Source organism: Coffea eugenioides, chromosome 9 (genome assembly GCF_003713205.1).
Source record: "Coffea eugenioides isolate CCC68of chromosome 9, Ceug_1.0, whole genome shotgun sequence".
NCBI lineage: Eukaryota > Viridiplantae > Streptophyta > Magnoliopsida > Gentianales > Rubiaceae > Coffea > Coffea eugenioides.
Genome location: NC_040043.1, coordinates 3,391,369 through 3,418,320, shown reverse-complemented (window position 1 = coordinate 3,418,320; position 26,952 = coordinate 3,391,369). Strand labels below are relative to the sequence as shown.

At 35.4% G+C, this 26,952-nt stretch overlaps 2 protein-coding genes across 2 annotated transcripts; both read right to left on the bottom strand.

The window, feature by feature from the left end:
• Positions 1-1,281: 1,281 nt before the first annotated feature.
• LOC113782810 (aspartic proteinase-like) lies at positions 1,282-6,376 on the bottom strand. The gene is made up of 14 exons (XM_027328735.1): positions 6,273-6,376; positions 5,018-5,395; positions 4,848-4,908; positions 4,035-4,129; positions 3,840-3,952; positions 3,531-3,699; positions 3,407-3,446; positions 3,194-3,258; positions 2,794-2,907; positions 2,579-2,643; positions 2,294-2,447; positions 2,089-2,208; positions 1,663-1,751; positions 1,282-1,569 (listed from the first exon to the last, which is right to left on the bottom strand). The coding sequence occupies exons 2-14, from the start codon at positions 5,387-5,389 to the stop codon at positions 1,485-1,487; spliced, it is 1,542 nt and encodes a 513-aa protein (XP_027184536.1). The 5' UTR covers positions 5,390-5,395; positions 6,273-6,376; the 3' UTR covers positions 1,282-1,484.
• Positions 6,377-15,831: 9,455 nt separating this feature from the next.
• On the bottom strand, positions 15,832-18,564 carry LOC113782684 (probable WRKY transcription factor 31). Its single transcript, XM_027328568.1, has 6 exons — positions 18,010-18,564; positions 17,781-17,879; positions 17,492-17,659; positions 17,054-17,389; positions 16,839-16,952; positions 15,832-16,713 (listed from the first exon to the last, which is right to left on the bottom strand). The coding sequence occupies exons 1-6, from the start codon at positions 18,328-18,330 to the stop codon at positions 16,033-16,035; spliced, it is 1,719 nt and encodes a 572-aa protein (XP_027184369.1). The 5' UTR covers positions 18,331-18,564; the 3' UTR covers positions 15,832-16,032.
• Between the last annotated feature and the right edge of the window lie 8,388 nt (positions 18,565-26,952).

Sequence of the window (26,952 nt, the reverse complement as noted above, 5' to 3'; positions counted from 1 at the left end):
TTACAGCCTTAAGCTTTTAAGTTTCTTCATTTCTTCTTGTCTATCACCATTTGCATTAAATTATTTCCGAGGTTTTTTCTCTAGCGTATCAAGATATGAGCCGGACTGACTTACTAATGAAACAAGTAGGAACATTGACAGAAAAAATAGCATTTTGCATGATATGTTGAATGTCCCCGAAATGGAGCTCCAAGCTAGGCTAGCAGCGCTTGTTGCAGCAACGAACAGAAAAAAAAAAAAACAGGTCGTAGTATTGCTGCAAAACGATCAGCGCCCGGAAGCCTCTAATAAAGTGTGATGAACACTACTAAGTAGTGTATTGCACCAACTGTAAATAAGCAAGCTGCACTTTCTTTCCATCCCATTTCAGCTGCTGCCCAAGAAGTCGAATTCGACAGTCAAATACTAGGCTCAATTATCAGCACTACTTACAACAATTCCCTTCCCTTCCCTTCCCTGTTCTTATATGACAATGCATCAGTCGTGTAACATGTACTAGTTAGGTATTTGACTTTCTTAGTTTTTAATATGGGCTGATGATATGCAGCCCACCAGTTGTGCAACTGGTTGTGTCACAACTCAAGTCCAAGGATGGATCCAAGTAATTTTTATACGAAATTCACTTGTCCAAAATAGTTAATTCAAATTACAAAATAATTCCAAGAGTCCAAGTTCTTAAACCATTCCTTTCATTTGCATTCTTCCGATGTGGATACTACAGGTTGGGTATTGGTTTCCTAGTATGCCGTTTGCAATGCTAGTACTGGGCCTACTGGCACACTAATAAACCACGAACCACCATAGTTCCGTGGGCCAGGGCTGAGTCTTGAGATTATGGTTACTTGCTCTGGCTGCATAAGATTAGTTATACATAATCACGGGATACCGGTCCCAAAAAGTGCTACCATCAGTTAATTGGGATCTGATGCCAAACCAATCATGTTACACGATTCACTTTATAAATAGTTATACCCAAATTATCATGCACAATTGAAGGGGCAGTTGTAGACATGTAAATTTACACAATTGAGCAGACAAAAAAATTACAGGCGTTAAATCTTTTTTTTTTTTTTTATCCTTTTGTGGCAGTAATACAAAATTCAAGATGATACTCCTTACGTCCTTCCTTTTTTTAATCCTTCCGCGGCAGCCAGTATTTCGACCATCGTGATCACTGACTCTGACTGGTTTGGAACAAGATGACAACCAAATGGGATGTCCAACCATTGCGCACGTAGCAGCACACATCAAACAAGCACATGAGAACATGGAGAAACAACGAAGATAACAACACAACGAAGGTGCAATAAGAACACAGCACAAAATATATACAAGCATTCTCCACCAAGTCTAAAGCCTTTCGACTTCCAGTTTATACACCATGTTCCTTGGTGTACTCAAAACGAGTCATACAGATAGATATATTTAAGAAAGGCAACAAGCAAACCAGAAGACCATGGAAGACTATGCTGGTAGATCACATTCTAAGCTGCTTCAGCAAATCCAACCCTCATCTTGCCATAATCAAAAACAGTGTGGTAGCGACCCATGAAGACATCGCCCAGAATCCTACAGTAGCACAACCAGAAAGTTAGGCATGCCAATCCCACATCGGCAACAGAACTGTCTACAGAAAGCAATGAGATTCAGGAAAGTAAATACCAAAGAGGTCCACGAGGAGGAGGCATATCTAGACCAGTGAAACCACTAATGCACTGTGCAGCGGCACCTTCACCCACCTTGAGAATATACTGTTCAGACAAGAAATTAGCCCACTTAGCACAACTAAGACAGAATAAATTACCCCCCAAAAACAAAATAGCAACAACAACGACCAAAAAAAAAAAAAAAACTTTATATTACGTTAAGTTTAACTGCTTACTACATGGGGACAGCTTCTGCCTGGGTGGGCTTACAATCTATGGGCATGTGTTTATGAAATGCAATTCTTAATGATACATAATATCAAAATATTAATTAGGACGTCTAAATAGCACAAACTCTATACTTTCCAAGTTTTTTAAGATACACTGTGGCTTGGTCCAAGAAGGATGTAACAATCATTCATGTAAGAAGATAAGCCTGTACCTCTTCTGGAGCAAGATCAAAAACTTTGCCACCAATAGTGAAGGAAACTTTAGGCATGGAAGAAATGCTTCCACACTCAACAGATGACTCTCCCATGGGGCTAGGCAACCGGTCACAAAGCTGATATTTTTAAGGTGATTGCAGTTTAAGTCAGGCAAGTAAAACCAGCATGAACTTAGGAAACAAACAACAAAGTGAAATTCACCTCGTTGGCATAGTTCAAGATTCGCTCTTGAGTTTGATTCTGACTGAGCTGGTTCTGCATCCAAACAACTGCCATTTCACAAGCTGAGCACATAGCATCACGCAGTCCAGATGATCTTCCAGCACGCTCATCCACTACACTCTCAATACCCATGCTATTGAAAATATGGACAAAATCAGGAAAATTGTAGTGATCCTCAAATCAATTAATTAGATGGGCTAAAAAACTAGATTGATTCCAAATTGAAAAGACTAGTCCATGTAGTCACAGCACTTCAACGCATACCTAACACCCTGAGTTCCATCAAAAGTGCACAATCCAATCTGAGAGCATATCGTCTTAGGTTGAGCCTGCAGGAGCATGATAAAACATTGTATGATTTTGCATCTTACACTGCTCAATGAAACCAAAAGGAAGGTTCAAATAAAGGAAAAGTAAAGAGTGGGAGAAATGAAAAACCAAGAATCGAAATGCAAATCTGTTATAGGTTTACAAAGTACCTCTCCCAAAAGCAAGTCCACAATTGTCTGCCCATATTGTTGCACAACAGCCTTGCACTCTTGGCTAACTATACCAGAAGCTCCAATTGCATGATTTATCATCGTGATAATAGTCTGCAGATAAATCGGCGAGTTCGTATGGCAGAAGGCAAAATTGATCAAAAGTTAGCAATGCACAATAGCTTAACAAACCTCTTCATATTACACAAAAGCTTCACAGCTTATGTACTACGTATCACAAACAAATGCATACTAAAAAACAAAGATAAATTAAACCAGTATCAAGTTGGCCGAAGACAACTTTCTTGAGGCTACAGGATTATGACCACGGCAAACCCATAAAATTAACAAAAGCAGCAATAATCATAGTGCACCAAGTTCAGAGTCTTTTGCCACCTACCGTTGGGCCAGCTAACAGAGAAGTTCCAGAGTCTGCAATTGCAGAACATCCACCTCCGCAGTAACCTAATCACACTCATATCAAATAATATCATGGCAAAGTTAAGAACAGTTCTAAACTTAAAAACACAAATAAGAATTTCAATCATGGCTCTTCCGTTGACTCATCAAATGGTTTCTCAACCTGTAATACAACAAGCCACTGAATACGTACCTGTTGGTTTACCCTCTATTAGAACATCCCCCATATCAAACTGCAAAGCACACCACAAAGATGGGATCAGTATGAGAAGTTGTATACCAACTTCAAGCTAGAATATACCATCCAGATAACTAACCTGCCAATAACCTTTCTGTGTCACTGGAACATAAGTGTGTTTTCCCTTGAAGTGATTTGGGTCAACCCCACCAAATACAATCTCACCCCCTTCTTCTTCCTCTGTCTTCCGGTTTAGCCAGAAGGAAAACACCGGCTCCTTGACAAGACCTTGCTTAACCATGTTATACCTGTCATGTAATAACATCAGTAAGATTCAAGATATCAAGCTCAAAACAATCCTCAATATTGTTGATTGAAAAAAAAGTAAAGCAACCTCATTACCAGAAAAGATGTATATAGTTTTTGTTCGAACATAATGAAAACTTACCACACTGGAACAGCATTTCCAACTGATATTTCACGGAATCCAAGTCCCATTATACCATCAAACTTGGCAACTAGAAAAGTAACACTAGGCTCCCTTGTTGCTTCAATAAACTCCTGATAGGGTCAACAAACTAATTAGTCATAAAAACTTAAACCAAAATGCAGGACAAACACAAGCAAGAAAAACCATAACAACCTGATCCTTCACAACTAGGTCACCAACTTTGACATTATCCTGACTAAAGAATCCAGATATAGCTCCAGTGCCATAGTGAATCTCGGCAGACTTCCCTATAACAAAACAAAAACAGTAAATATCAATAATCTGATAGCATGCATATTGTACTGAAGCTTTGGTGTTCCTCCAGCATTCCACTGATGTCTTCCATTTTTCTCCTTTAAATTTGAGCCTTAATTGCTTATTAAATGGTGCTACATGTTCTACCACAAAGGTTTTTAACTCCCTAAAGTTAACCCATGTAAAGTCACTGGAAAGACAATGAGAGAAAAAGTATTAAGAATAACAAGGGCAGGCTTAATATTCAGTAACCAGAACACAACTCAGAATGCATAAGCACATATATAGCTATTACAAGCCAAAAAACCAGTATAGACTAAACTCCTAAAAAACGAACCCTAGATCCAGATGCCAGTTTGACAGATTAAAGCTATTCAAAGAATGGTTTTCTCCCAATTGCATTTATGGGTTTCCTGGAGCCCAAGTGGGATGAAAAAGAGTCTACTCATCCAATTCAAGCTCATGTAATTCACATGACATGGATTTGATGTATTTAATAATTTAGCATGTTCTCAACCTAAACAAAGCCTTAAACTGCAAATTATATACTTCAGCTCAATAAAAGATAAGAATGCAGGATTGTGCTTTTGGAGCAAATGACTTTCTACGAAGTTCTCCGTCAAGAAGTGAATTTGCATTTTTTCCAAAATTAAAATGTCACAATATCTTCATAATACAAACATAAAGAATGGTTAAAGGAATAAAACAAACCATTCTTCTTGTAAGTGCTAGATTGGCTGGACTTATATTTGGAATGGAAAAAACATGGAACCTGCACCAAAATACACAAGTATCAAAGTTTCCATAGACTCCTCAAGGAGACCAGCATAAGAATTGCTTGATATGCCTTGTTTCACTCCTTCAGGACTTTTCAAACTCACCGAGAAGTAGCATTTTGATGAAGGTACCCACAAATTAGAGCTGCCAGTATCAAAGATTACAGTAAATTTCTGAGGGGGTGTCCCAATACCAATCTCGCCAAAGTACTGAGCATCCATATAGTTCTTTAGTGCAACAATGTCGGTGTCAGCAGGGTCCCCTAGTTTACCACGAAAGTGGTATTTCCTAATTGAAGACCTCAAAGTCTCCCCATCCTTAGATTCAAGCCGTGAAGCAAGGCGGTTGTTTTGATCAAACTTAATTTTTTTCAATCCAATTCTAACAAGTCCATCATTTGAAGAGGAAAACGCCAGAGGAAGCAGCAACAACGAAATGAACAGAGTAACTGTAACAGCATTCATTCGGATCCCCATTTTGACCTACAAGAAGTGCACAAAATTACCATCTCTCATTCATAATATTCTACAGTGTGTTTAAAGAAGAATTTAGTACTACCAAGTTTATTATTTCTCCAACGAAAAGAAATACTATCAAACCACAATTAGGTCCATTTCAATCTTAAAAGTTACTAATTTCCCATCGTTTTCCTCAAAAAAAAAACAATTTTCTTCGTTAAAATTCACCTCCTCCTTTTTACAGAACTCATGCTGCATGAAAGAAAATTTTAAGCAAAAAATAAAAATAAAAATTTTTTGTTATCATTCAGATAAAAATATTTGAAAACTGAAAAACAAATGCAACAAAAAATTCATAAAAAAAAAAACTTTGTTATCATTCAGATAAAAATTTTTGAAAACTGAAAAAATGCAAAAGAAATAAATAAATCAAACCATAATATCAAGACATAGCTATAATACATTTTTGGCACGAGTATCAGCTTTCAATTTCTCAAACTTCAACAATTTCTGTTTCAGTCTAGCTAAATAAGCTGGCCGCATCCAACCAAAAGATATTCGAAGAAATAATAAAATAAAAAATATTTTAAACATCGCAAAAAAAGGTCAGTGATAAAACCATTATAAACCCTTCATATTCCTCACAAAAATAATAAGAGCGAAAAATTCACCAACACTCAACAAATTGCAAAACCCAAAAGCCTAGTCAAATATATATATCATCCACAGAATCAAACAAACATAAATATTAATAACATACACAAACGTCAAACCAAATAAAAAGAAAAAGAAAAAGAATCCAGATAATTATCCGATAAACCTCAAACCACAATATAGTATAACGAGGAAGAAAGTAACAACATGAACAAAATCAATTGATTAAAAAAATGTAAAACCTTACCGGAATTTAACGAGGAAGAAAGTTATCCAAATTTCAGAGCGGAAACCGATGAATTGCTTTGCCAAAAAAAAAAATATGGAATGCGTGAATTTATATTGCTGAACTAACTTTCCGAACAACCATTCATGAAAGATCTGCAGCCGTTGGATCTTGATCAAGAGATTCTTAATCTGAGCCGTTGATTCTCGTGAGCAAGTCGCTTTCACGGGATGCTCGTGTGTGGGAGCGGGACGTTCAAACAGAGGAAGCAAAGAACATTTGAGAGCGGGATTTTGTGCGACGTGACTTGTAGGATTAAGATGGGTTGACGAATCTGGATCGTCGGATTTTCATCGGACGGTGAAGAGAGGGTGAGGTGGGGAAAGCAAGGAGAGTGACGGATAGATTGAGGTAGGTCGGTGACAAGGATTTAGTAGCGTGACGGAAAATGACGCGTGGGGAGATGAAACCGTAACGGAATTAGTGCTTACGTGTCAGCAAAGCAAACGATTGTGGAGTGGATGAGGCTTGCTTGCACGCGACACCTGGCTCTGTTTGCCTCTTTTCTGTGTTTTCTCAGCATCCGGGGTTCAACCGTTTTGATCATGCTTCTTCGTGCCACGACCACGACATATCTTGTTTAGTATTACTAATAGGTTTTCCAAAACAAGAAAAAAAAAATATTGCCAGATGTGTGTTTGGTTGGGGGAATCACCTCTCCACAATTTTTGTTTTTTAATAGATAAAAAGTTACGTAAAATCGATTCTCGTCACCACTACATATCAGGATATTTTCGGAATCATAATCGCATGCCTATCAACATAGTTCTCGCTTTTGAAAAATGATCCGTCCTTATCAATTCATTCAACTTATGTTAATATTCCTCTCCATCATCGATTTTAACTTTTCTGCGAATGTCTCGGAATTATAGTCGTTTGGTCATCAACACAGTTCTTACATCGAAAACAAGATTCAAGTACATCACGATCACTTTTTATGAGAAATTGATTCCAGCTTACGAATTAATTCAACTTCTACTGGCATCCCAGCTCTACCATGGGCTTTGAGCTTTGGCAGCCGATACATGGTGTTGGTAGGTACCTGTGGGTACGTATCTATTACTACGGACAATCCAAAAGTTGGTATTGCTCAAACAATTTGGACATTTTCATCCCATTCCTGAATTTTACATTAGCGAGAGCCAAAACAAAAATCAAAACAAGAAAACACTAGTGCAAGAGATCCAGCAGTTTCTTCGTCTTTTCTTCATTCTTTCCCGTTCCATCCTATTTTCATGCCTCTTGATTTGTTTGGTGCAGCCGTGGTGCCACCCCAGTTGACGGTGGTGCTTGAAGAGTAACAAACTGAGGGGAAAATGCTCACAATTGCTGTACAAATTACATTTTTCAGCGGTGAGAATCAAGAGCAAGTGAGGTTCCTGGAAAATAGTTGCTATACCTCTGCATTTCTTGTTAAGATAAATTGAATGGCAAGACTTGTATATAGTTACAGCTCCAAATTGGATGCAACCGAGGAGTAAATATAACTTGCCAAGAATCAAATTCAAAAGCTCCTAGGGAAAATCTCCAACTGCGAAACCAATCGGAGCGGCAGTAGTCTCAGTGCTGCTGCAATTGGTGGTGCTGGTTGAAGAATAAGAAATTGTGGAGAAGAAAAAGAAGTTAAAAAGGGAAGGAAAAAAAATTTAAATGTAAAAATCCATTCCTTATAATCTCAATACCAAACAACTGCAAAGGTTTTGGTAAAATCCATTGTGATCGACGAATTTTTTATTGTCATTCGATAGTGAATGCCAAACGGTTGGTTTAGTATATTAGCATTGATGCATTATGCTTGCGATTTGAGGTAAAGATGCCACTGCCCTCACCATTTCCCCTATAAGGTTGGATAGACTGGTGATGCACGGTTCACTTCTGTATCTTCCAAAAAAAGGTAATTGCAAAGTTCATCAGATAGTAAGAAGGATTCGCCTTTCGTTCTTACATAGCGAGTTTAGATGCATAACAACAAATTTCAATTTAAATTTGAAGTTGAAGTTTTAAATATTTAATATATGTATATATATATACATATAAATTTGTTAGTATATATAATGTCAGTGTAGAAAAAAATTAAATCTAGTAACAAGTACAAAAAACAATTGCTCATATATGGAAGAGATTTTGCTCTAATAGTTAAAATTGAAACTTCATGATTTAGAAGTCCTAGTTTCAGATTCTCTTTTCCCTGTCCGGTTCTTAAATCTCACTCATTTCTTACTAAAAAAATTAAAGAAAAAGAAAAATAATTGCTCACAATAAAGGTATAAATTAATCTTTATTACATTGTTACAATAAGCCTTTTTTTTATATGTACTAGAGATATAGGTGTATGTTATATGTAAAATGAAAGAATTGTAAATTTGAATGAAAATGAAGTGTCATTCATCTAAATCTATTAGTGAAAAAAATTATGTGTAGTAAAATTTCATTCTAAAAAGATTACTAAAATAAAGGTACTTCTCTCACAATCTATTGTTAAGGTTAGAACTTAGAACTCTTACAAAGGGATAATTTGAGAAATCTCCTATGAGGTTTTTGACTATTTCATTTAACTTTCTCGAAGTTTTAAAAATTACACTTATCTCTTTTGATTGGACATTTTTGGTAACCAAACATTAAAATAGGGTCAAAAATTCAATGAATACCCTAAAATGCCCTTATTTTATAAAGCTTATTTTATTCTTCTGAACAATTATAAAGTATTTTGGCGCAATTACAAATGGAATGAGTGTCAAATTTTTTATGCCAATATTTGTTATTTGATAATTAACTATAATAATAAATCTGTCACTACAATCGGCTACTTTTCATAGTGTTTTATTGAGAATATAGATTCTTTTTGAGATAGAGAAGAAAGTGTCTTTTTTTTTTTAAGTTTGTGGACTATTTCAATGATAGAATTACCATAGTTTGATAGTGATTTTATGCCATTTGTTTTTCAGTTATTGTTGATTTATTCTTGATTTTGATACAAAAAAAAAAAGAGTTCAAAAAATTGGATGATATTAAAAGTTTTAAAAAAAATGTTACTAGTTTGATGTTTGATCACCATAGAGGTTGAGGATAACATTGATAGTTTTTTGGATTGTCTGATAAATTGTAAGAGAAATGAATAAGAATGAGAAAGGGAAAAAAATTATAAAACCCATCCTTTGTATAATGCAAACAATAAAATTTCCCTATAATGTTAAGGCTTGTATTATCATTTTAAACAGCTAAGAGAGGTAAATGTAATTTTTAAAATCTCAAACGTACTAAGTGAAATCATTAGAAATCTGTTTGCGTAGTAAAAGCATCACAGTCATTACCTTTGTAGTAACTATGAGGATTGGAAGTGTAACAAGGTGATTAGTAATCTAGACCATGGTAGAAGAAGCCAGTCAGCTACAGCAAACAAACTGAAGAAAAGAGTGAAGTGAAACGAGCATACACATCGCTATCAAAAGCTTTAATCCATTGTCGGTGCTAAGCGGCAAAGTTAAGTATCAGAGGATGAAGAAAAGGGTGAAGTGAAAGGAATGAAGATTAAAGACTTTTCGCCGACGGAAGTCAGTCGTCCACCTTCGTTGTCGCTTTTGTGTCACCTTTGCGCATCATCTCTTAAGTTAAATGCTTGCTGGTACATTTTGGCTTGCAGTTTGGAATTATAACCAATCTAAAGCATTAGAAGATAAATAACCTAACAATTTATGGTAGCATGCTTTGTATTAGTTGATGTATCAAAAGGTCTATTAAATTGGATGCGTTGGATTAATCTATCATAATCACATTTTAGTCGCAAAAGTGTTTGGATTACAATTTTCTACCAAAAAAATTTTATGTTTTCTGTGAGCACATTTTCTAATCGCTTTTTAACTCGAATAATATTTTGAAAGTCCACACACACACACATATACATACATACATATATACATATATATATGTATATATATGTATATATATGTGTGTGTATACATCTTGACATATGCTTTTGAGGCAATTGTGGAAAAAGAGTATTCACAAAATTGAGGGGCTCAGTTGTACGTAGGTTTGCCTCACACTCTACTTTGTAAGAGATCTTATCCACCCCAAGAAGTTGAGAAAATTGCAGTTTTGATCCCACATTTTTTGGACATGATAAATTTTATGCACTAACAATATAATAATTATTTTTACACTAACAGTTTTGGATGTATGCTACATATATATAGTTTAAATTTGATATGTGACATAATCTAAATATGTTTGTATATAAAAATTTTTTTACTAATGTATTAAAAAGTTATCCGATAAACAATAGGCAATACCTGTAGCCATTCTGGCAAACTTGAAAAATGTTTGGATACTTGGGCTCAAAGCCCATTTAATGTGTTAGTGGACTCCAACTTGAAGAATTCTTCTTCAACTGTTTCTGATGTCCTAAGTTCCACCTTTTAACCTCCCAAAAAAAACATGTTAGGATGTCAATTATTACGAATTGTTAACAGTTTGGTAGTTTGTAGCTTCAACTTCTATGTGGTGTGACTGGATATAAATGACTAGGTCGACTTGTACAGTTGGAATATTAGCAGAATTGCTATATAGTTCTCCAAAACTTCCATCATTCTTTTTCTTGCCCTTTAAACTTAAAGTAGAATGATAACCTAATCTCTGAACTTTTACAAGCATATCAATTTTGAGCGTATACTTAGGTATTAGAGCCATTCCCTACATAATTAAGCTAGTCTGACCCAAAATTACAGCTTAAACACATATGTTTCCACCAAATGATAATCCTTTTACATTATCACAGCCAAATTTAGGTTGAATTCTTGACACTCGTACAAATATTGTGATCTCGCTAATCCCTCGCCCCAAAAACAAAGGATAAAGAGAAAAAGAAAATATCGCTAAAGAACAATACAACAATAGTAAATCTTATATATATTGACGGTGTATATACTATCACGGTTGGATATACGACACATAGATAAAATTTGAGTTTCAAATTCAAATTCGAATCATGCGTCATGCATCTAAAGGCGAGTGTGTATACACTGTCAGTATATAGAAGATTAATTCATACAATAATTATGTTTCAGAATACACCATTACTGCTAATTGGCAACAAGGCGCTTTCGCATCAATATGCTACACATTTATGAAGATATATAATTAAATAGAAACAAATCTAAGTTGAGATTCTCATATTTTCCTTTGCATTTCTACTAATCATCTTTCCCCTAATTTCAGACATGCATTCTAGAGGATAGACATTATTCCATGTTTTAATTTGATATTGTCCATCCAAATAGTGGATTAAAAAAAAACTATGTAACAGCAGTCTTAACTATATACCTTCTTGAAGCTACTCAATCTTGTCAAAAAAGAGAAAATCAATTAGCTAAAAGCTACTAAAAGTAAAATTAATTTTGTATATTTTAGTACCTTTAGATGGATGTCACTTTATTCCAATTAAAATTTAAAGTCCATTTTTAACATATCCAACTTGTATCCAACGGTGTCAGTGTAAACGTCATTGGTAGATGCAAAACTAATTTATAAAAATAAGTAATAGTGGACAATGGATGCGCGACCAAATCACATGGAAGCATGTGGGACTTGGACTTGGTGCTAAGGCCGTTGGTTTTGGTAAACATTGCTGTACGGCGGATCAAGTACGGTGCGACCCACAAAGTCACAAGTTGGGTTGTTGTCAAAATTTTATGCCCCATCTGAACAAACATGATTGGTGGATGCATCATGTGCCCAAAGTCAATTTTATATTGCCCAACAACCAAAGTCGCCAAAGCAGCCCTTCTGTGATGATCCCATTCCCATCCCAAGAAAATGTTAATTAGATTGTAGTTTTCTACTAAAAATATTTTTATGTGTGAATATATTTTTTAATCACTTTTTTTTTATCTTATACACATTGAATTATTATAATACATTTTTTTTATAAAAAATTTAAAAAAATAGCAATCCAAACGAAGTTGATATTGAAATTCACGGAACTGTAGATCCAAAATGCATCACCATTCACAATCCCAAGGAAAGGAAATGTATGTTAACAGATAAACAAATAATTCTTTTTTTTTTAAATAGCAAGGATCATTTCATCGATCCCAGGAGATCATCAATATTAGCAAATACATGGATAAGATGCAGCAAATGGAAAAAGATCTTCTTCCAAGCCCTAAATTTAACCAAAAAATAGTAAACATTTTCAACCTTCAAATATTCAATTTTCAAATAATATTTACAGCCCTAATAGTATGTACATTAGAGCTATGCATCGACTAGAAGTGTCTGTGTCTCCTGAATTTTTCTTTCTAAATTACATTTAACTTATCATGTGAATATACATGCTCACATTTATTGCCTCCTGAATTTAGATACTCCCTCAAATTAGTTTCACTCTTGTCAAACCTATAAATAAAATAGGAGATATCTAAAGGAAATTTGATAACAAACAAGTGAACAATTCAATAAAGCTTAATTTTCAAATTTTCTTTTAAGTTGAGAGTTAAGTATAAAAGATTGCAAAATTATGGAATTAATGATTGTTGGGATTTAGACGCGGAACAAATTATTATTGATATATTAAGTACACAAAATTTAATAACAAATAAGCCACAAGTATAAAAGATAAACGGCACACAAGATTTAATATGATTTGACTCCATCATTGAGCATATGTCTGTGGAGAGAAACCTATTCTTTATTCAGAGAGAATAAATTCCATACAAAATATAAGTCGAACCCAAATCCAACTCTTATATAATTTCTCCCAACTCCTGAAAATCCTTTTACCCCATGTATAAGGCTATATGTCGCTCATTATGTGCTGTATGCCAACCCCCACCTAATTATAAACCATATTACTTGGGTGTTGGCGTAAGTAATAATAGGAAATAACTACTAATTTCTAAACTTATAGAAAATAGGAAATAACTTCTAATTTCTAAACTCATATAAATAGAAAATTTTTTTACTATTACTTTAAGTAATTAAAACAATTAGAAAACTAACTATTCCCACACACATTAAGATTCCTATCTAAAAGAAGCCAATTTACTAAAAATGAATTTTAACATTTTTGAGTAAATTTTGTCAATATTAAAATTCTTGTACATATAGAAACTTTCTACTTGTAGTGCTTATAAGTAGTACTGTTAAGCGAGCCGAGTATTTGGTTGCTGAGCTCGACTCGAGTTTAACTCGAGCCCAGCTCAATCTTGCTCGACTAGGTGGACAAGCTTTGAAATGTGTTCAGACACGGCTTGCCAAATGGGACATGTGGCTCGAGTTCGAACTCGTGCAAATTGACCCCAATAAAAATCTATAATTTTTAATTTTTATATTTTTGAATTGTGAAATGACATATATACCCTTCCTTATCAAGCCTAATCGAGCTACTCAGATAACAAACGAGTCGAGCTTACTCGACTTGTTAATTAAATGAGCATATCTCGAGCTCGCACTCGATTCATTTATCACAATTAACGAGTCGAGCTCGAGCCTTATCGAGTTGAGCTCAATTGAGCTTTCGAGTTGCTCGTTTCATTTAACAGCTCTAACTATAAGATGACTTAAAATTACGAAGTTAAATACTTGGGCTTGAAGAAGCTAGGGAAATTTACTCTCTGAAGAAACACAATTCAGAACCTTAATTTCTGTTATATTTGATAACTTTGGCAATGAATTTAAGAACATAGGAAACAGAACTATATCGTGATGTCCAAATCATAAGGTTTCAAGTAAATAAATCAACGTCCGCTAACCTTATTTTATTGTGTTTCCTCCCCCCTTATGGAGTGATATTTTCTTGTGGTTTTTAGTAAACCAGAGCACTCATTAAGATACATGTTTAAGAAACACCTAATTTATCATATTTACCATATGAATACACATATTTAGATTTATTAGGAATGCTCTCCTACAATTGAATACATTCTCAAATTAGTTTTGCTCTTGTTAAAATATTAACACTTGAATTTATGTAACCTGAATGCCAGGGAGTACTTGATTAGCCAAGCCCTAACTCCTTAGCCTGACAACTTAAGGAAATTTCGTGTTTGGATTGCAATTTTTTTAGAGTTTTTATAAAAAAAAATGTACTGTACCGATTTGATTTATGTAAAGTAGAAAGATAATTAGAAAATGTGTTCACGGAAACATTGAGTTTTTTTTTTGTGGAAAATCCCTTTCCAAACAAGGAAGAAAAAGCAGTTCCTATCTCCATTTGGATTAAAAGGGGGAGATGAGATTGACTTGCAAATGAAGGACAACAATGACCGCTAACTTGTTGGCTAAGCAATGGTATGGTTACCCAATTATCAGCCATCCTTGTTAAGCCAAAAGAATTCCACATTAAACTTCACCAAAACTGCTTTTCGATTGATCAATATAAAGAGTTTTATCTGATACCATAGCTCTTGATGATAGGAAGCAACAAAGGTTTGCAGCAGCCTTAGGGCGACTTTTATCTTGGAATTACACGGGAAGTAGCTTTGTAGGATCGAGTTGAAGAACATAAATAGACGGGGTCCCATTCCAAAGAAAGAAGAGAACTTAATGGTAGATTTTTTTGCGCACATATCAAAATCATCAATTACGTGTCAAGATACTTTTCCACGCATTGTCAATTGAGTTACAGTGATCATTTTGATATTTCCCCTTTCCGGAGAAAATGAATCATAACCCCTTCACTTACACAAGGATAATTGCAAACAAGTCAAAGAAGATGATCTTTTCAATTTCAAACTTTATTGCTAGGAATTGCTGCATTAGCTCTTTCTTTTCAAGGCATTAGAAGTATAATTCTTGATGATGATCTTATCAGATAAAATTTTGGTCCCCTCGCTGGTTTGGCCAAAGTAGGCCATTCACTTTTCCCTTGTTTTTTCCAACCAAGATTTCTTATAGAGTTGATTTCAGACATTCCTTGGGAATGAAATCTCGTAAAAAATTAAAAGTTTTGCGTTCAAATCTTTGATCCCTCTTTTCTACTTTCTTAAATCTCATTTTTTTTCTTTTATTAAAAATAATTTTTAAAGAAATTCAAAACTTTAAAATTATTCATTATTGTGGGATTGATAATACAGCTCAACCATTGTCTCCATTCAGAGACGTAAACCTAATCAAAGAGATGCATTCATTATCCCCACGAGAATCGTGCTTTAAAGAATCATCAAAAGGAGCTGCCATGAGGTCTCTTGTGGTCTACTCCATCTCCGTCAAGTCTATCCAATTGCGTGTCAAAAATAATGGCCGTAGTTATTGACCGGCGACCACTCCTCCTACCGAATCAGAATATACCTGTCGCTTTTCACGCGTCTGATTATCCGTTTCTTCTTCGTCGACTACTTCTTCATACATATTATTATTTTCTTCGCCCACAGATATTTAATAAACCAAATAGAAAGCTAAAATAACATAATTCAAATTCACTCGGAGTAACGCGCAATTGCTCTTGGCGTTTCATTCTTCTTGGGTTCTACGGTATTTACTGAAATTCAAATAAAATTTATCACTACAGAAAGTGGCAAAAAAATAAATGAAGAATTTTTTTTTTTATGTTCCAACATTTTCCTCTGCAGGCCCGACCTAAAAAAACTAAAAAATATGAACATGTTAACTATGTTCAGCCAAAATACATGTGAGGGAAAAAAAGGAAAAAGAAAGATTAGACAAAATTAATTAACATCAAATATCTCCACAAAAAAAAAAAGCAAGAAAATGGAAGCTCTTGAAATTAATTCCCAGGAAAATTGGCAGTTGGCGGTGTTGATGCGGTTGGATTACTATTGTTGCTGCTGCTGGGATGAGAACCACCAATGATAGAACTGATAGCAGCTGCAAGGGCCGCGGTGAAGTTGGGATCAGCTGTGATCGCGGCCGTGGCAGCGCTAAGCGTGTCAGCGAATGATGGGTGGTGCTGTCCTTGTTGCACCTGTGGATGTTGCCCTTGGTTTTGCATTTGTGCTGCTGCTGCTGCAGCTTCAATGTCCTGGGACACTTGGAGACCAGAAAACTTCGATTGATTGTACAATGCTTGGCCAAAAACCTGATGCATTTGTGGGTTAGCCACCGGAGGAAAGTTCTGGGGAGGGGTTCCAAAAGGAAGCTGAAATGGGGTGGAGGGTTGTCTTTGGAATTGTAATGGATTTGGAGTTTGAGTAAGGTCTAGTGTGACTGTTGGAAATGGAGCCGAGGCTGAAATTGTTGCCATGTTAGATGAGCAAGGTAGAATGGTTCTTGCTAGAAAGTTGGGATTCATCAGTCCATCGGCACTTGACATGGAGCCCGAAAGTAGCATATTCGCGGCTGCAGACGTCGTCGAAGCCATCGCCATGGCGGCCGGAGGAAGCGGATGGTTGTGAGTACCTTCGTATGTTGTTATTAGGACAGTTCGGTCCTCAGCACACCTCTGAACCTGGAATTGAATATAAAATTCATTCATAAATATTATAGCCTGTGCAGATCTTGAAATTAGAAACATGCTTGCTTATCATTTGATCAAAATAAATGCTTTCTTGGTGTAGTAATTTTTTTACGTACCTGTTTGCGCACTGGACAACCAACAGCCATGGTGCACCGGTAGTAAGCACGCGGACACGGATTTCCTTTGGCCATCTTTTGTCCATATTTTCGCCATTGGCATCCATCAGTAATCTGTATTTGATTTGATCGAATTGGTTTAGTAAACAAATCAATCCTCACATGTACTTAATATCATCAGCTTGATCATTGTTAAGGATTGTATCATGAATTACCATGGGAGCTTCTGATCGGGCTCGAACAGAAACACGAGCTTTCCTCATGGTAGCTTCGGCTTGAGCATGATCAACAGTCTTCGATGATGCGTTTAGTTTGGCAACTTTGTTGGGAGCCCAGCCTTGTGACTCGGGGCTTTCTTCCCTACCAACTCCTTTATTCCTAGACAGTTCCATATTATTGTGGGGTGATCCGGAAAGGGTTCTCTCCTCAGACGAAGAATTGGTTGGCTCGTCCATCTCGGCTGTGCCACTAGGGCCTAAGTCCAAGAATTGTCTTGGAACTACAACTCCTCCATTTTCAGGTTTATTTTCTTCAGATTTCCTTTCTCCAATCTAAATGATGCAAAATTTATTCAGCATCTCAAAATAAATAGTGAAAAAAAAAATCCATATATGATTGAATATTATATCGAGTTAACAGTTAGACAAATCTACCTCATGGTCTTGTGTGGTTTGGGGTTTGGCATTCTGTTGTTGCTGGTGCGTCAATGTCATGAGGTGCATTTGCAGGGCAGTGTAATTGTTGCTAACCTGACTTAGCATCTCTCTCAACCTTCGATTTTCAGCATTCATTCCTTCAAGCTCCACTTGAAGCTGAGCCAGCTGAATTAATTGTGCAAAACAGGAAATTATTATCAAAACGTGAAAGCTCATTTAACTAAATCACCAAATTAGACTTGAAACATCATTCAGTCGATAAGAAAGTTAATTGTCATCCTCTTACCTCAAGCTTAGCCCTTTTATCTTCAATATCTGATGAAACTCCATCATCCACCGTGGATTGATCACTTCCAGTGTTCGCGATAACAAGTTGGAGGCCCGTCTATACAGGGGGAAAACAAAAAACAAAAAGAGGTAAGCACATAATCGTGAAGTAATGGGATTGGATTAATTCACCAGATATATCAGATTAAGACAAAAAAAAAAGTACTACTGTCTTGTGGGATGCTTACATTTACAACGTCCATGTTAGTCTTCATCTTGTCTTCACCATGACAATCTTCTTTCTTGATCAGGATATCATTAGCCTTCTTCTTGTCCGAAAAGAAGTCAACTTCGCCAACAACAACCCTCTTCTCACCATCGGACGAAGCAGCAGCGTGCGAGTCTTCCCGGCGGTTCTGATTGGCCAAAAACTCGGCGGCCGGAAACATACTCAGACTACCCTTGCTAGGATTCAACCTAGGACTCAAATTGAATCCAAAAACCGGCTTATTTCCAAAAAATCCTATTTTGTCAGAATTATCTACGGTTACGCCCCATCCTTTGTCCATAAATATCAACCCCAGAAACTAGTAGTGTTTTTGCACAAAGAGATAAACACCAGTAGCAAAATACTCTGATCAATCAAGAAGATTGTTGTTAATCAGGCTGCAGTATTCTAAAGAGGAGAGAGTCTAAGAAGTTTTTCACAGGTGGAATGGGGAGGGGTATATAAGGAGGTGGAAATGAGGCGAGGGGAGACGGTGTCTTGATTTCAAGGTTACGTCGACTGAAAATTGTTCAGATTTGATCATTTTTGATAAATTTACGTAAGGAGATGCGTCAGAAATGGTGCCAGATGGCAATAAAGTCCACTTCTACTGGAATAAATAAAGTAGTAATATCTCAGCAATAAATAGAGTTGAAAAAAAGGGGGAAATCGGGAAAATAAGGGAAGGTTTCGTCTGTGTTTCGTCAAGACTGAGTTTGACTGGTTCCTATTATAAGGAAAAGAGGAAAAAGCTAGTAGTACTAGTTAGAATTCAGCGAAAAAACAAAAAGTAAAAAAAAAAAAAAAAGAAGAAATATAGAGAGAGAGAGAAGAGAGAAATCCACCGGCCCGAAGGGTGCGGCGCGTTCCACGTGATGAAAATGAAAAGGTAAGAGGAGAAAGTCAACCGATTTGACGGCCAAGGTTTCTGGGGGAGAGAGAGAGAGAGACGATGATTGATGAGGTGGGGTGTGTTTTTTTTTTTTTTTTTTAATATATCCTGAGTCCTGACTTGGTTTGGTTTGGTTGGTTGCTTAAAATTAGTAGTGTGTGAGTGCGTGAAAAATGAGTAGCGTGTGCACGCACGGGCGGACGCAGCAACCACGTCTTTGGATGGATTATTGGGAGGGACAGATCTGTGACTTGTGTGGGTTTGGAACCCAGTGTTGACTGTTCTGCTTCGGGATTGGGCGGTTCCCAGACTTTCTGGTTTTGCCTTTGCCTCCGTGGGACCTGGTCCTTAGACCCACACTACTATTTCTATTTATTGAGATTCTACGCCCTTTGCGTGCAATTTTAATGGGTTTCTTTGACTTCTTTTTTCATATCGAAATTTTTAGTCAGTAATTGTGACTAAGCATATAGATTATTGAAAATTGAATGTGTTCTTTTGCACCATTTTCTTGTGATTTGGAACCTGTAAAGCACTGCTGTCTTTCTCATTTGTGAAAGTATATTAGTGTGTAAAAATAGTGTATTTTTTAAAACTTAAGAAGTGAGTGTTTGTTTGTATCCGTAAAAGTGTTTTAGCGTGTGAAAAAATTTTTTTATATGCAAAAATGTATTTGAGAGAATTTGTGTATAAAAATTTATTAATTAATATATTGGGTCATATTTGGGTCGTGGGTCTGAGATGACCCAATATGACCCAACCCAAAATTAACCCAATCTAAAGTTGGGCGGATTGGATATAACCCATTTAAGTAAAAACCCAATATAAATCCGCCCAATTGCCAGGTATAATTTATGGCATCAGTTTTACCTACTAGTAAACTGGTTGCTAATTAACATCACTAGCTTAAATTTTTAATTTTGTTGTTTGAGAATTTAAAAATCACTCCAACAAGATTTATATCATTCTAGGTGAACAATTTTAGAAGGAATGTGAAATAGTAGGAGTTTTTTGATCGATGAATAATAATACAAATTACTTCCCCCTGTATAAAATCAAATCATAATATAGCTTGATGTTTTTCTTTCAATGGGTATGGTGTGGTCATGATTTCAAAATCATCGGTTTCGATTTCTTTGAAAGGTGGAATCGGAATCGGTCCTTGCAGGGACAATTACGGTGACGATTTTGGAATCTTCAATTCCATTTTAGGCTCTAGTTCTTTCCGGTTATTGTTTTCAATTTCTGTTAGTTTTTAGTTTTTCGATTTTTTGAGCTACACATAATTACTTATGGTTATGAAAATGATTCTAAGAAAATATGACAATCAATTCAGAATAAGAAAAATATGACTTTTACGGACAAGGAAAAGGGGAAGTTAAACAAAATATATGAAACAATACCTCAGATTTATTGAACATTTTAAATAAAGTAGAAGATATTTTTGGGCGATGGAGTTTGGGTTGGCCCTAGAGCTGAGGTGGTGTCTTCTTTCAAACATTAAAAGACAATAACTTGGATGGTTCGAGTCAGCTTAAAACTATTGGTTTCAAATCTGGTGAACCTAAATCAGAACCTTCAGCCAAGGTCTTGGACAGATTCTGTTTGCCAAAGCCAATTCCATTTCTAATTTGCCAAATCGCCAATCCAATTCTCACCTTTTTCCAGTTTGAACCTAAATCGTGACCATGTCGGCCACATATCTTATTTGAAAGTCAAATTTATTCACTTTGAGAATTTTTTTTTTCAAAATGTCAATATTCACATTAAGGAAATAAAAACATTACAACTCCTAGCTTGTTTAAGATAATAATAATATGTGAACCATTCCTACGAGAAACTTCCATCAAATACAGATTTTCTGATTTTGTTATATTGAACTTAAGCAAATGTTTAAGAGAATACTATTTATTAAACATTGAAAACATAAAATTACGTGAGGAAGTACACCGAGGGAAAACTAAGCAGTGCACAAAATGCAACACCAGCTAGCTTACTGGATAGCCACTAGGCCTTTGGTCTGAGGGTTCAATCCTTGCCTTCCACCAATTTATCATTAGATGTGGTGGTCTTAATTGGCCATTTTCGATGGAGTCTCTACTCACATCGAGTCATCTTCCCTTCTTCCCGTAGATTAGGCTAGATTAGGTTATAAGAATCCTATTTTTGCGAGGGAAAAAAAAAAAAGCTAGCTTACAGTACCATTCAGACCTTTCCTTCCTGTCTTCCAATTCAGTCAGATACTACTAAAAATCTCCCAACTTGCTCTTGCATTTATTTTTTTGGATTTCTTTAAACCCCAACAGATGATGAGCTACCAAATAGGAGAGAAATGTGATTTGTGCTATGAGGCACTTTTATTATGGTAGGTTCCCTTCTAGATAGACGAGCGAGTTACTCTGCAATTACTCTTGCACCGAAAAAGCCAATGCACAATACGAGTATACAAAGACTTGGAGAGACAAGACAAAAAATGAACATTTATGGTAATTAAACGGACCACAATCTCTAATTAACGAAATAAGACGAAGGAGAAAAGAAAAAAGGGAGCAAGTGGGAGCCAGAATAGACAAAGAGTCGATGGCTTCTGAACAAGTATGACCAACCAGGGCGTCTCGTGGAAAAAGTTTCACGTTCATTTGACCTTTCAATAAGTACCAGCATTTTGCCGTGACTAAGACGCGATAATTTGCCTCAATTTGACAATTTGGATGACAGTCAGGAGAAGCTGCTGTACCAGTAGCCATTAAGTTCAGACGGAAACATCAACGTTCATTAAGTTATAAGGTTTTGAGATCAAGAAACTCCTCCTCGATCTTCAGACAGGAAATGCCTTAAAAGCTAGTAAAAAAGACTCAAGTTTTAGATATATCATCTGATCTTTGGTCCTCAGCAAAAGAAACATATTTTGCCAAAGTATTGTTTTGTTTATGGCCATCGAAAAAGGGTTAAAGCGTGCTCTCCTGTCGGCTGGATCCTGTGTAGTGTGTACTTTGTATCCTTTTCGGGATCTTCAAAGAAAAGGGCCCGACCAAAATGTGGAAAAGTTAAAAAAGAAAACGAAAACAATCTCCTGTCTTGTTTGCACCTTGAACAGAATAAAAAGGCGCCTCGCCTCGCCTCACCTACTTAGTTAGAGGATTCTTCTGCCCGCCTTAGTTTATGTTCTTTTAATCTTTTCTTGATTGCTTAGGTTTGAAAATTCTCTCCATTGTCAAGTTTGGAAATCGAATTTTGGGTTTATCTTCGGCTGATTTGGGTAGGAAATAGAATCGTGATCCGTCGGTTTGACAGGCTATAGAATTCATAGGATTTGAGTTTTATTAGCTTTGCTGCAACCAACCAAAAAGCAACTGCGGCCATCAGGCACACACGTTTTTATGGGATCATGTTAATAATAATAACTTGTAAACGCCGCTTGGCCCTTTATTTTGATTATATATACTCCAGAAGCAATGGACAAAAACTCTCGGGTGACCCAATCTCTTGTCTTAGTATTGAAAACTATTATTCAAGAAGTAGCTGGCGGTTCTTTGTTTTTGAATGTGGAAACATGATATGATCTCGCGGTCAGCAGATGCAGGTAATAGGTTGTCTGGCTGTGACCATCGTGGGGTTTCTTACGTCAAAGATGTGAGGCTCCCTTTTTCTTCCTTCATCCAACTTTCAAGTCAAGCACAATGACCCTACACGGCTCCGGCGGTCTCCATTTGCAGCTATTGTGTCTGGGAAGTCTTTCTTGGTCATTTGTCTTCCTCTTTTTCCACGAATGCTCCAAAAATAGTAGTAGTATTTGCATTTAAAAGAAAACTGGAAGTACTGAATTAAACTTGAAACCTACTAGAGGGTGTATGGACAGCCATTTTTCGCCGAAAACTTGTGTCGTTTTCCATGATTACATTTTCCTATTACCTTTTTTCCTCATATACATCAAATCGTTACAGTAATTTTTCTACAAAAAATCCAAGAAAATCCAATCCAAACAAGGCTATATAGGAAGAAAGTGAATTACATAAAAAAAGGGAAACAGGAGAGAAATAATAAGAGGAAGGATCTCTTGGTACGATTTAGATGTCCGTTCAAGTAGCAAAATTTTTTGATGCATTTTTTAAAATATAAATTGACTTGTTTAAAAAAAAATATGTTGAATTTCTTCCTTGTAACGAAAAGAAATTTTAAATGAAAAAGTCTTTATAGGAAGTTTCCTCCAATAATCTTCTCAATATATGTAACAAGCTACAAATTGAAGGACCGGATGATAATATATATAGCAGGATAATTTTACAAATACATTAGAAGGAAAAGATGGAGAATTTAACTGTTGAATCAATTATTTCTCTGTTCTTTAAGTCCTGCCTTTGAATTACTTTTCGATTTTTTCTTAAGTGACTCTTAAGATGGGTCAATATGTCAGGTCTTCATCATACGATGTCATGAGTTGATTATCCGTTTTCAAGTGACGATAACGCATGAAATTTTTACCAAGATCAGTGTCCAGATTTTCAAGAACCGCAAAAATTTCTTGCTGGTGGGGCTTATCTAAGCTCATCATCTATCTACATACTTGCTTATTCACCAGTTGATATATTTTAAAAAGTTTCTAATATTTTGACGTGTCATTTTTTAAGATTATTGAATGATTTTATTCCTTAATAAATTTAATTCATTATTATCTACTGATTATATGTTATTTCAATCCCTAAATAGCACGTACGGGACATAAGTTCAAATGTCCAAATCCTTACCTTTTTTTTTTCTAAAATTTAATTTATTTTTGATCACTTGTAATTTTCGTCCATAATTGGATATAAAGCTAGTTAGTCTAGAAGGTATGGTGTTTTTTTTTTTTAAAAAAAAAAAAACCAGTTAAGACGTAAGAGAATAATCGTGCTAAGTAACAAAAGAAGTACAGTACTGAGTTTGTTTGGATAGGGTATTATTTGATAATTACTGTAGCACTTTTTGTGATATGATGTATGTGAGATAAAAAAATAATTAGGAAGATAAAAAATTATATTGAAAATTGTAATGATGATGTCAGCAAATATATTTGACCAAATAATCTGCTGTCCAAACAAAACCAGTACTACTTTTAATGGGAGACCTTGACTGTCAGTATGAAATGCGTGCTGTCATTAGCATGAATGGAGAAGATTGAACCACGATTTCTTTAAGCTTTAACCTTTATTTTAACTTTAAAAATGTAGGGCCACCTGATCAAAGCAGCTGTGGAAAAGAAAATTAAGCAAGATGGAGAAGACAAAAGGAGGGTTGACTGAGATTCATTTCCCTTGACCATACACCAACTCCAACGTGGCTTACTTGCATGGCATAGAAAATTTGGTGGAAAGATTAGGTTCTGATTGGACCACGGAGATCAAGGTTCAAGAGTTTGGAAAGAAAAGCTGCAGGCACACGATTCTTACAAGAGGTTCATTAGGTTATTTGCCCCTTAGGGAAATGTTTCCCATTTCACATAGTAATAAGAAAGTACCAAAAATCGATAAGAATACTATAAAAATTGGTCAGCAAAATTACCTTTTAGATATCAGTTATTTTTTCACTAGAGATTTATCAGTTTCAAAGTGTAGTGGAACTGACGTGATAAATTTATAAACTATTCCATGCGTTGACTCAAGAACTACAGAGACTTTACTAAAACTCGTAACGTATCAATTCTACCCTTTTTTTACGTACTTGACATTATTATTATGGTATTTTTCACATTGTATCATGAGGCGAAGTACCTAAGCATTGCTATCTTTAACTATATAAGACCGTAATAGTGCACTTGTTTAGTTTGGTAGTTCACTCTTCTATTCATATACATGTTTAATTAGGCTTATCCTTCTCTTCTATACTGTAGAAATAGCGTAGATTGTTGCCGCCGCTGAGAAAAAAAAAATGTTGACATGATGATGGAGATTGGGGGGCTAGTCCAAGGTATGCTGAGTCATTACGGACGCTAAATTTTGGATTTTGCATTTTGGCGTAAATTCTGGGCTCAGGGTTGCTCGTGGTTTGGAATCATGTCCAAGCTCTACGGCATGGCTGGTCTCTGTCGAAGTGCTCATCATGACCAAACCTTTCTAAATTCTCCAATTTAGAGCCACTTTTCTTGTAACTTTATAAAATTTCTTCGCTGTTCATTTTTGAACGCTTAAGGTTTTGCTTGCTTCTATTTCTTTTTTGAGCAAACTAACCTCCTTTTAATTTATTGACCTACAAAAGAAACGTATTCCTACTACATTAGAAACTCTAGTGTAAAAGCAACACTATACAACAAATAAAATATTTGCTTACTCGTGGAAATGGTGGGATGTTTATTAGTAAAATTGATTAGTGAGCATGTGTAGTTTTGAATTCTCTCAAATTTCTCTTGAATATCTCCGAAAAGATACAAGTACCAAAAAAGTTAGGTGTTTCGTGAAGCTTACTTTTTTTATGACATGAAATTGGTGATAGGCACGAAAATTATAACTTTTAATTCGCAAGTAATAGCATGAAATTTATTTACGTGTCACAATTGATTTTGTAACTTATAAATGAGGGTCACCGTCTACGTAATGTGAAGAAGCTGCATCTCAAAAATAGTAAGTATTTGTGACTTGACAATCATAATTTTTGCGACTAGCTATCACCAATTTTATGTCATAAAAAAGTGATTTTTTTTTTTTGCTTTTTGTGACTTACACCCACCGAACAAATCGCGAAAACTTAAATATCTTGTAGTGGATGAAGAAGGCATGTCTTCATCTTTGCTATCTTCCCCGTGTCATTAAGGATTTTGAGACCCACACAATTCTTTTCTAGAAACCATAATTTGTCTTTATCCATGCTTTTCCTAGAAATTTCCTGTAGCTTTATGCAGAGAGTCTTTTCAGGCAAATTAGAGGGGGCGTTTTCTTCGTAAAAAGGCCGCCCTCAACTTTTGCATTTTTGTCAAAGAACGTTGGCTTACGTTCCAATTTAATCTTTCAAAGTTCAAAATGGTTTCTCCAATTTTCCAAAACCTCCCGAGACCGACAAAACCAATCGCATTCAAACCCATGCTTTTTTCTTCAACCATATAGAAACAAAACGATTGCACTATTCGTTTTCAACCTGTTTGGCTAAGTTTGGCCTCAAATTTCTTTTCCACCTGTATGGTTTATTGTCTCTTAATTTATTTATAAATCAAATACCATTTCCACGCTGCCAGTTGTTCTTTCTTCAATTGGGCAGCACTATAGCTGTCAAACAAATTCATTTAACTAAGTTTACCTCTATACCCGTCCATGAATAGATGGGTATGGGTATCTTAAATTTTTGTACATGAGTATAAATGGATTACCCAATAATACCCATCAAATCCAATTAACTCATTTAGAATTGTCTTCGCCCAAACCTCCTCTCTTCCCCCACCCGTTTTTTTTTTCAAATTTGCACTTTGTCATGATGTTAACTACTTTTGTTTCATTATTATTATTATTATTTGTTGGTTTTATCTTATCATTTTATTTTTTTTTAGTTTGTTAACTTGTTCATTTTCAACATTACTAATTTATGACAAGTTTTAGTCTCTTTTTTTACTTTTCCAAAATAAAATTTTAAATTTACACACGAAAAAATGCTAGATGTTCAAAATTTTTGGATTAAGTTTTTATGTTAACTTTTATAGTACTTAGTTCAAAATTTTATATTCCTATTGTTTAATTATTAAATAGTATGTAATTTTGCGACATAGAGTACAGATGGGAAAAAATTGATAATTAGATTCATTGAGCATTATAAATAAATATTTAAAACTAATGATGGAGGCAAATGATGGTATAAATTGATAATTTAGTTTGTGAAAATGAATATAAATGAATTTACAAAAAGTTAAAAATAAATGAGTTATAAATGGGTAATTGGGTTACCCAATTCATTTTTTGACTTATCCATTTATACCCATCTATTTAGATGGGTATAAATGGGTTGACTCACTTATACCTAGTACCCATTTTACCCAATCCAAACTCGTCCAAATCACCCATTTTGACACCTCTA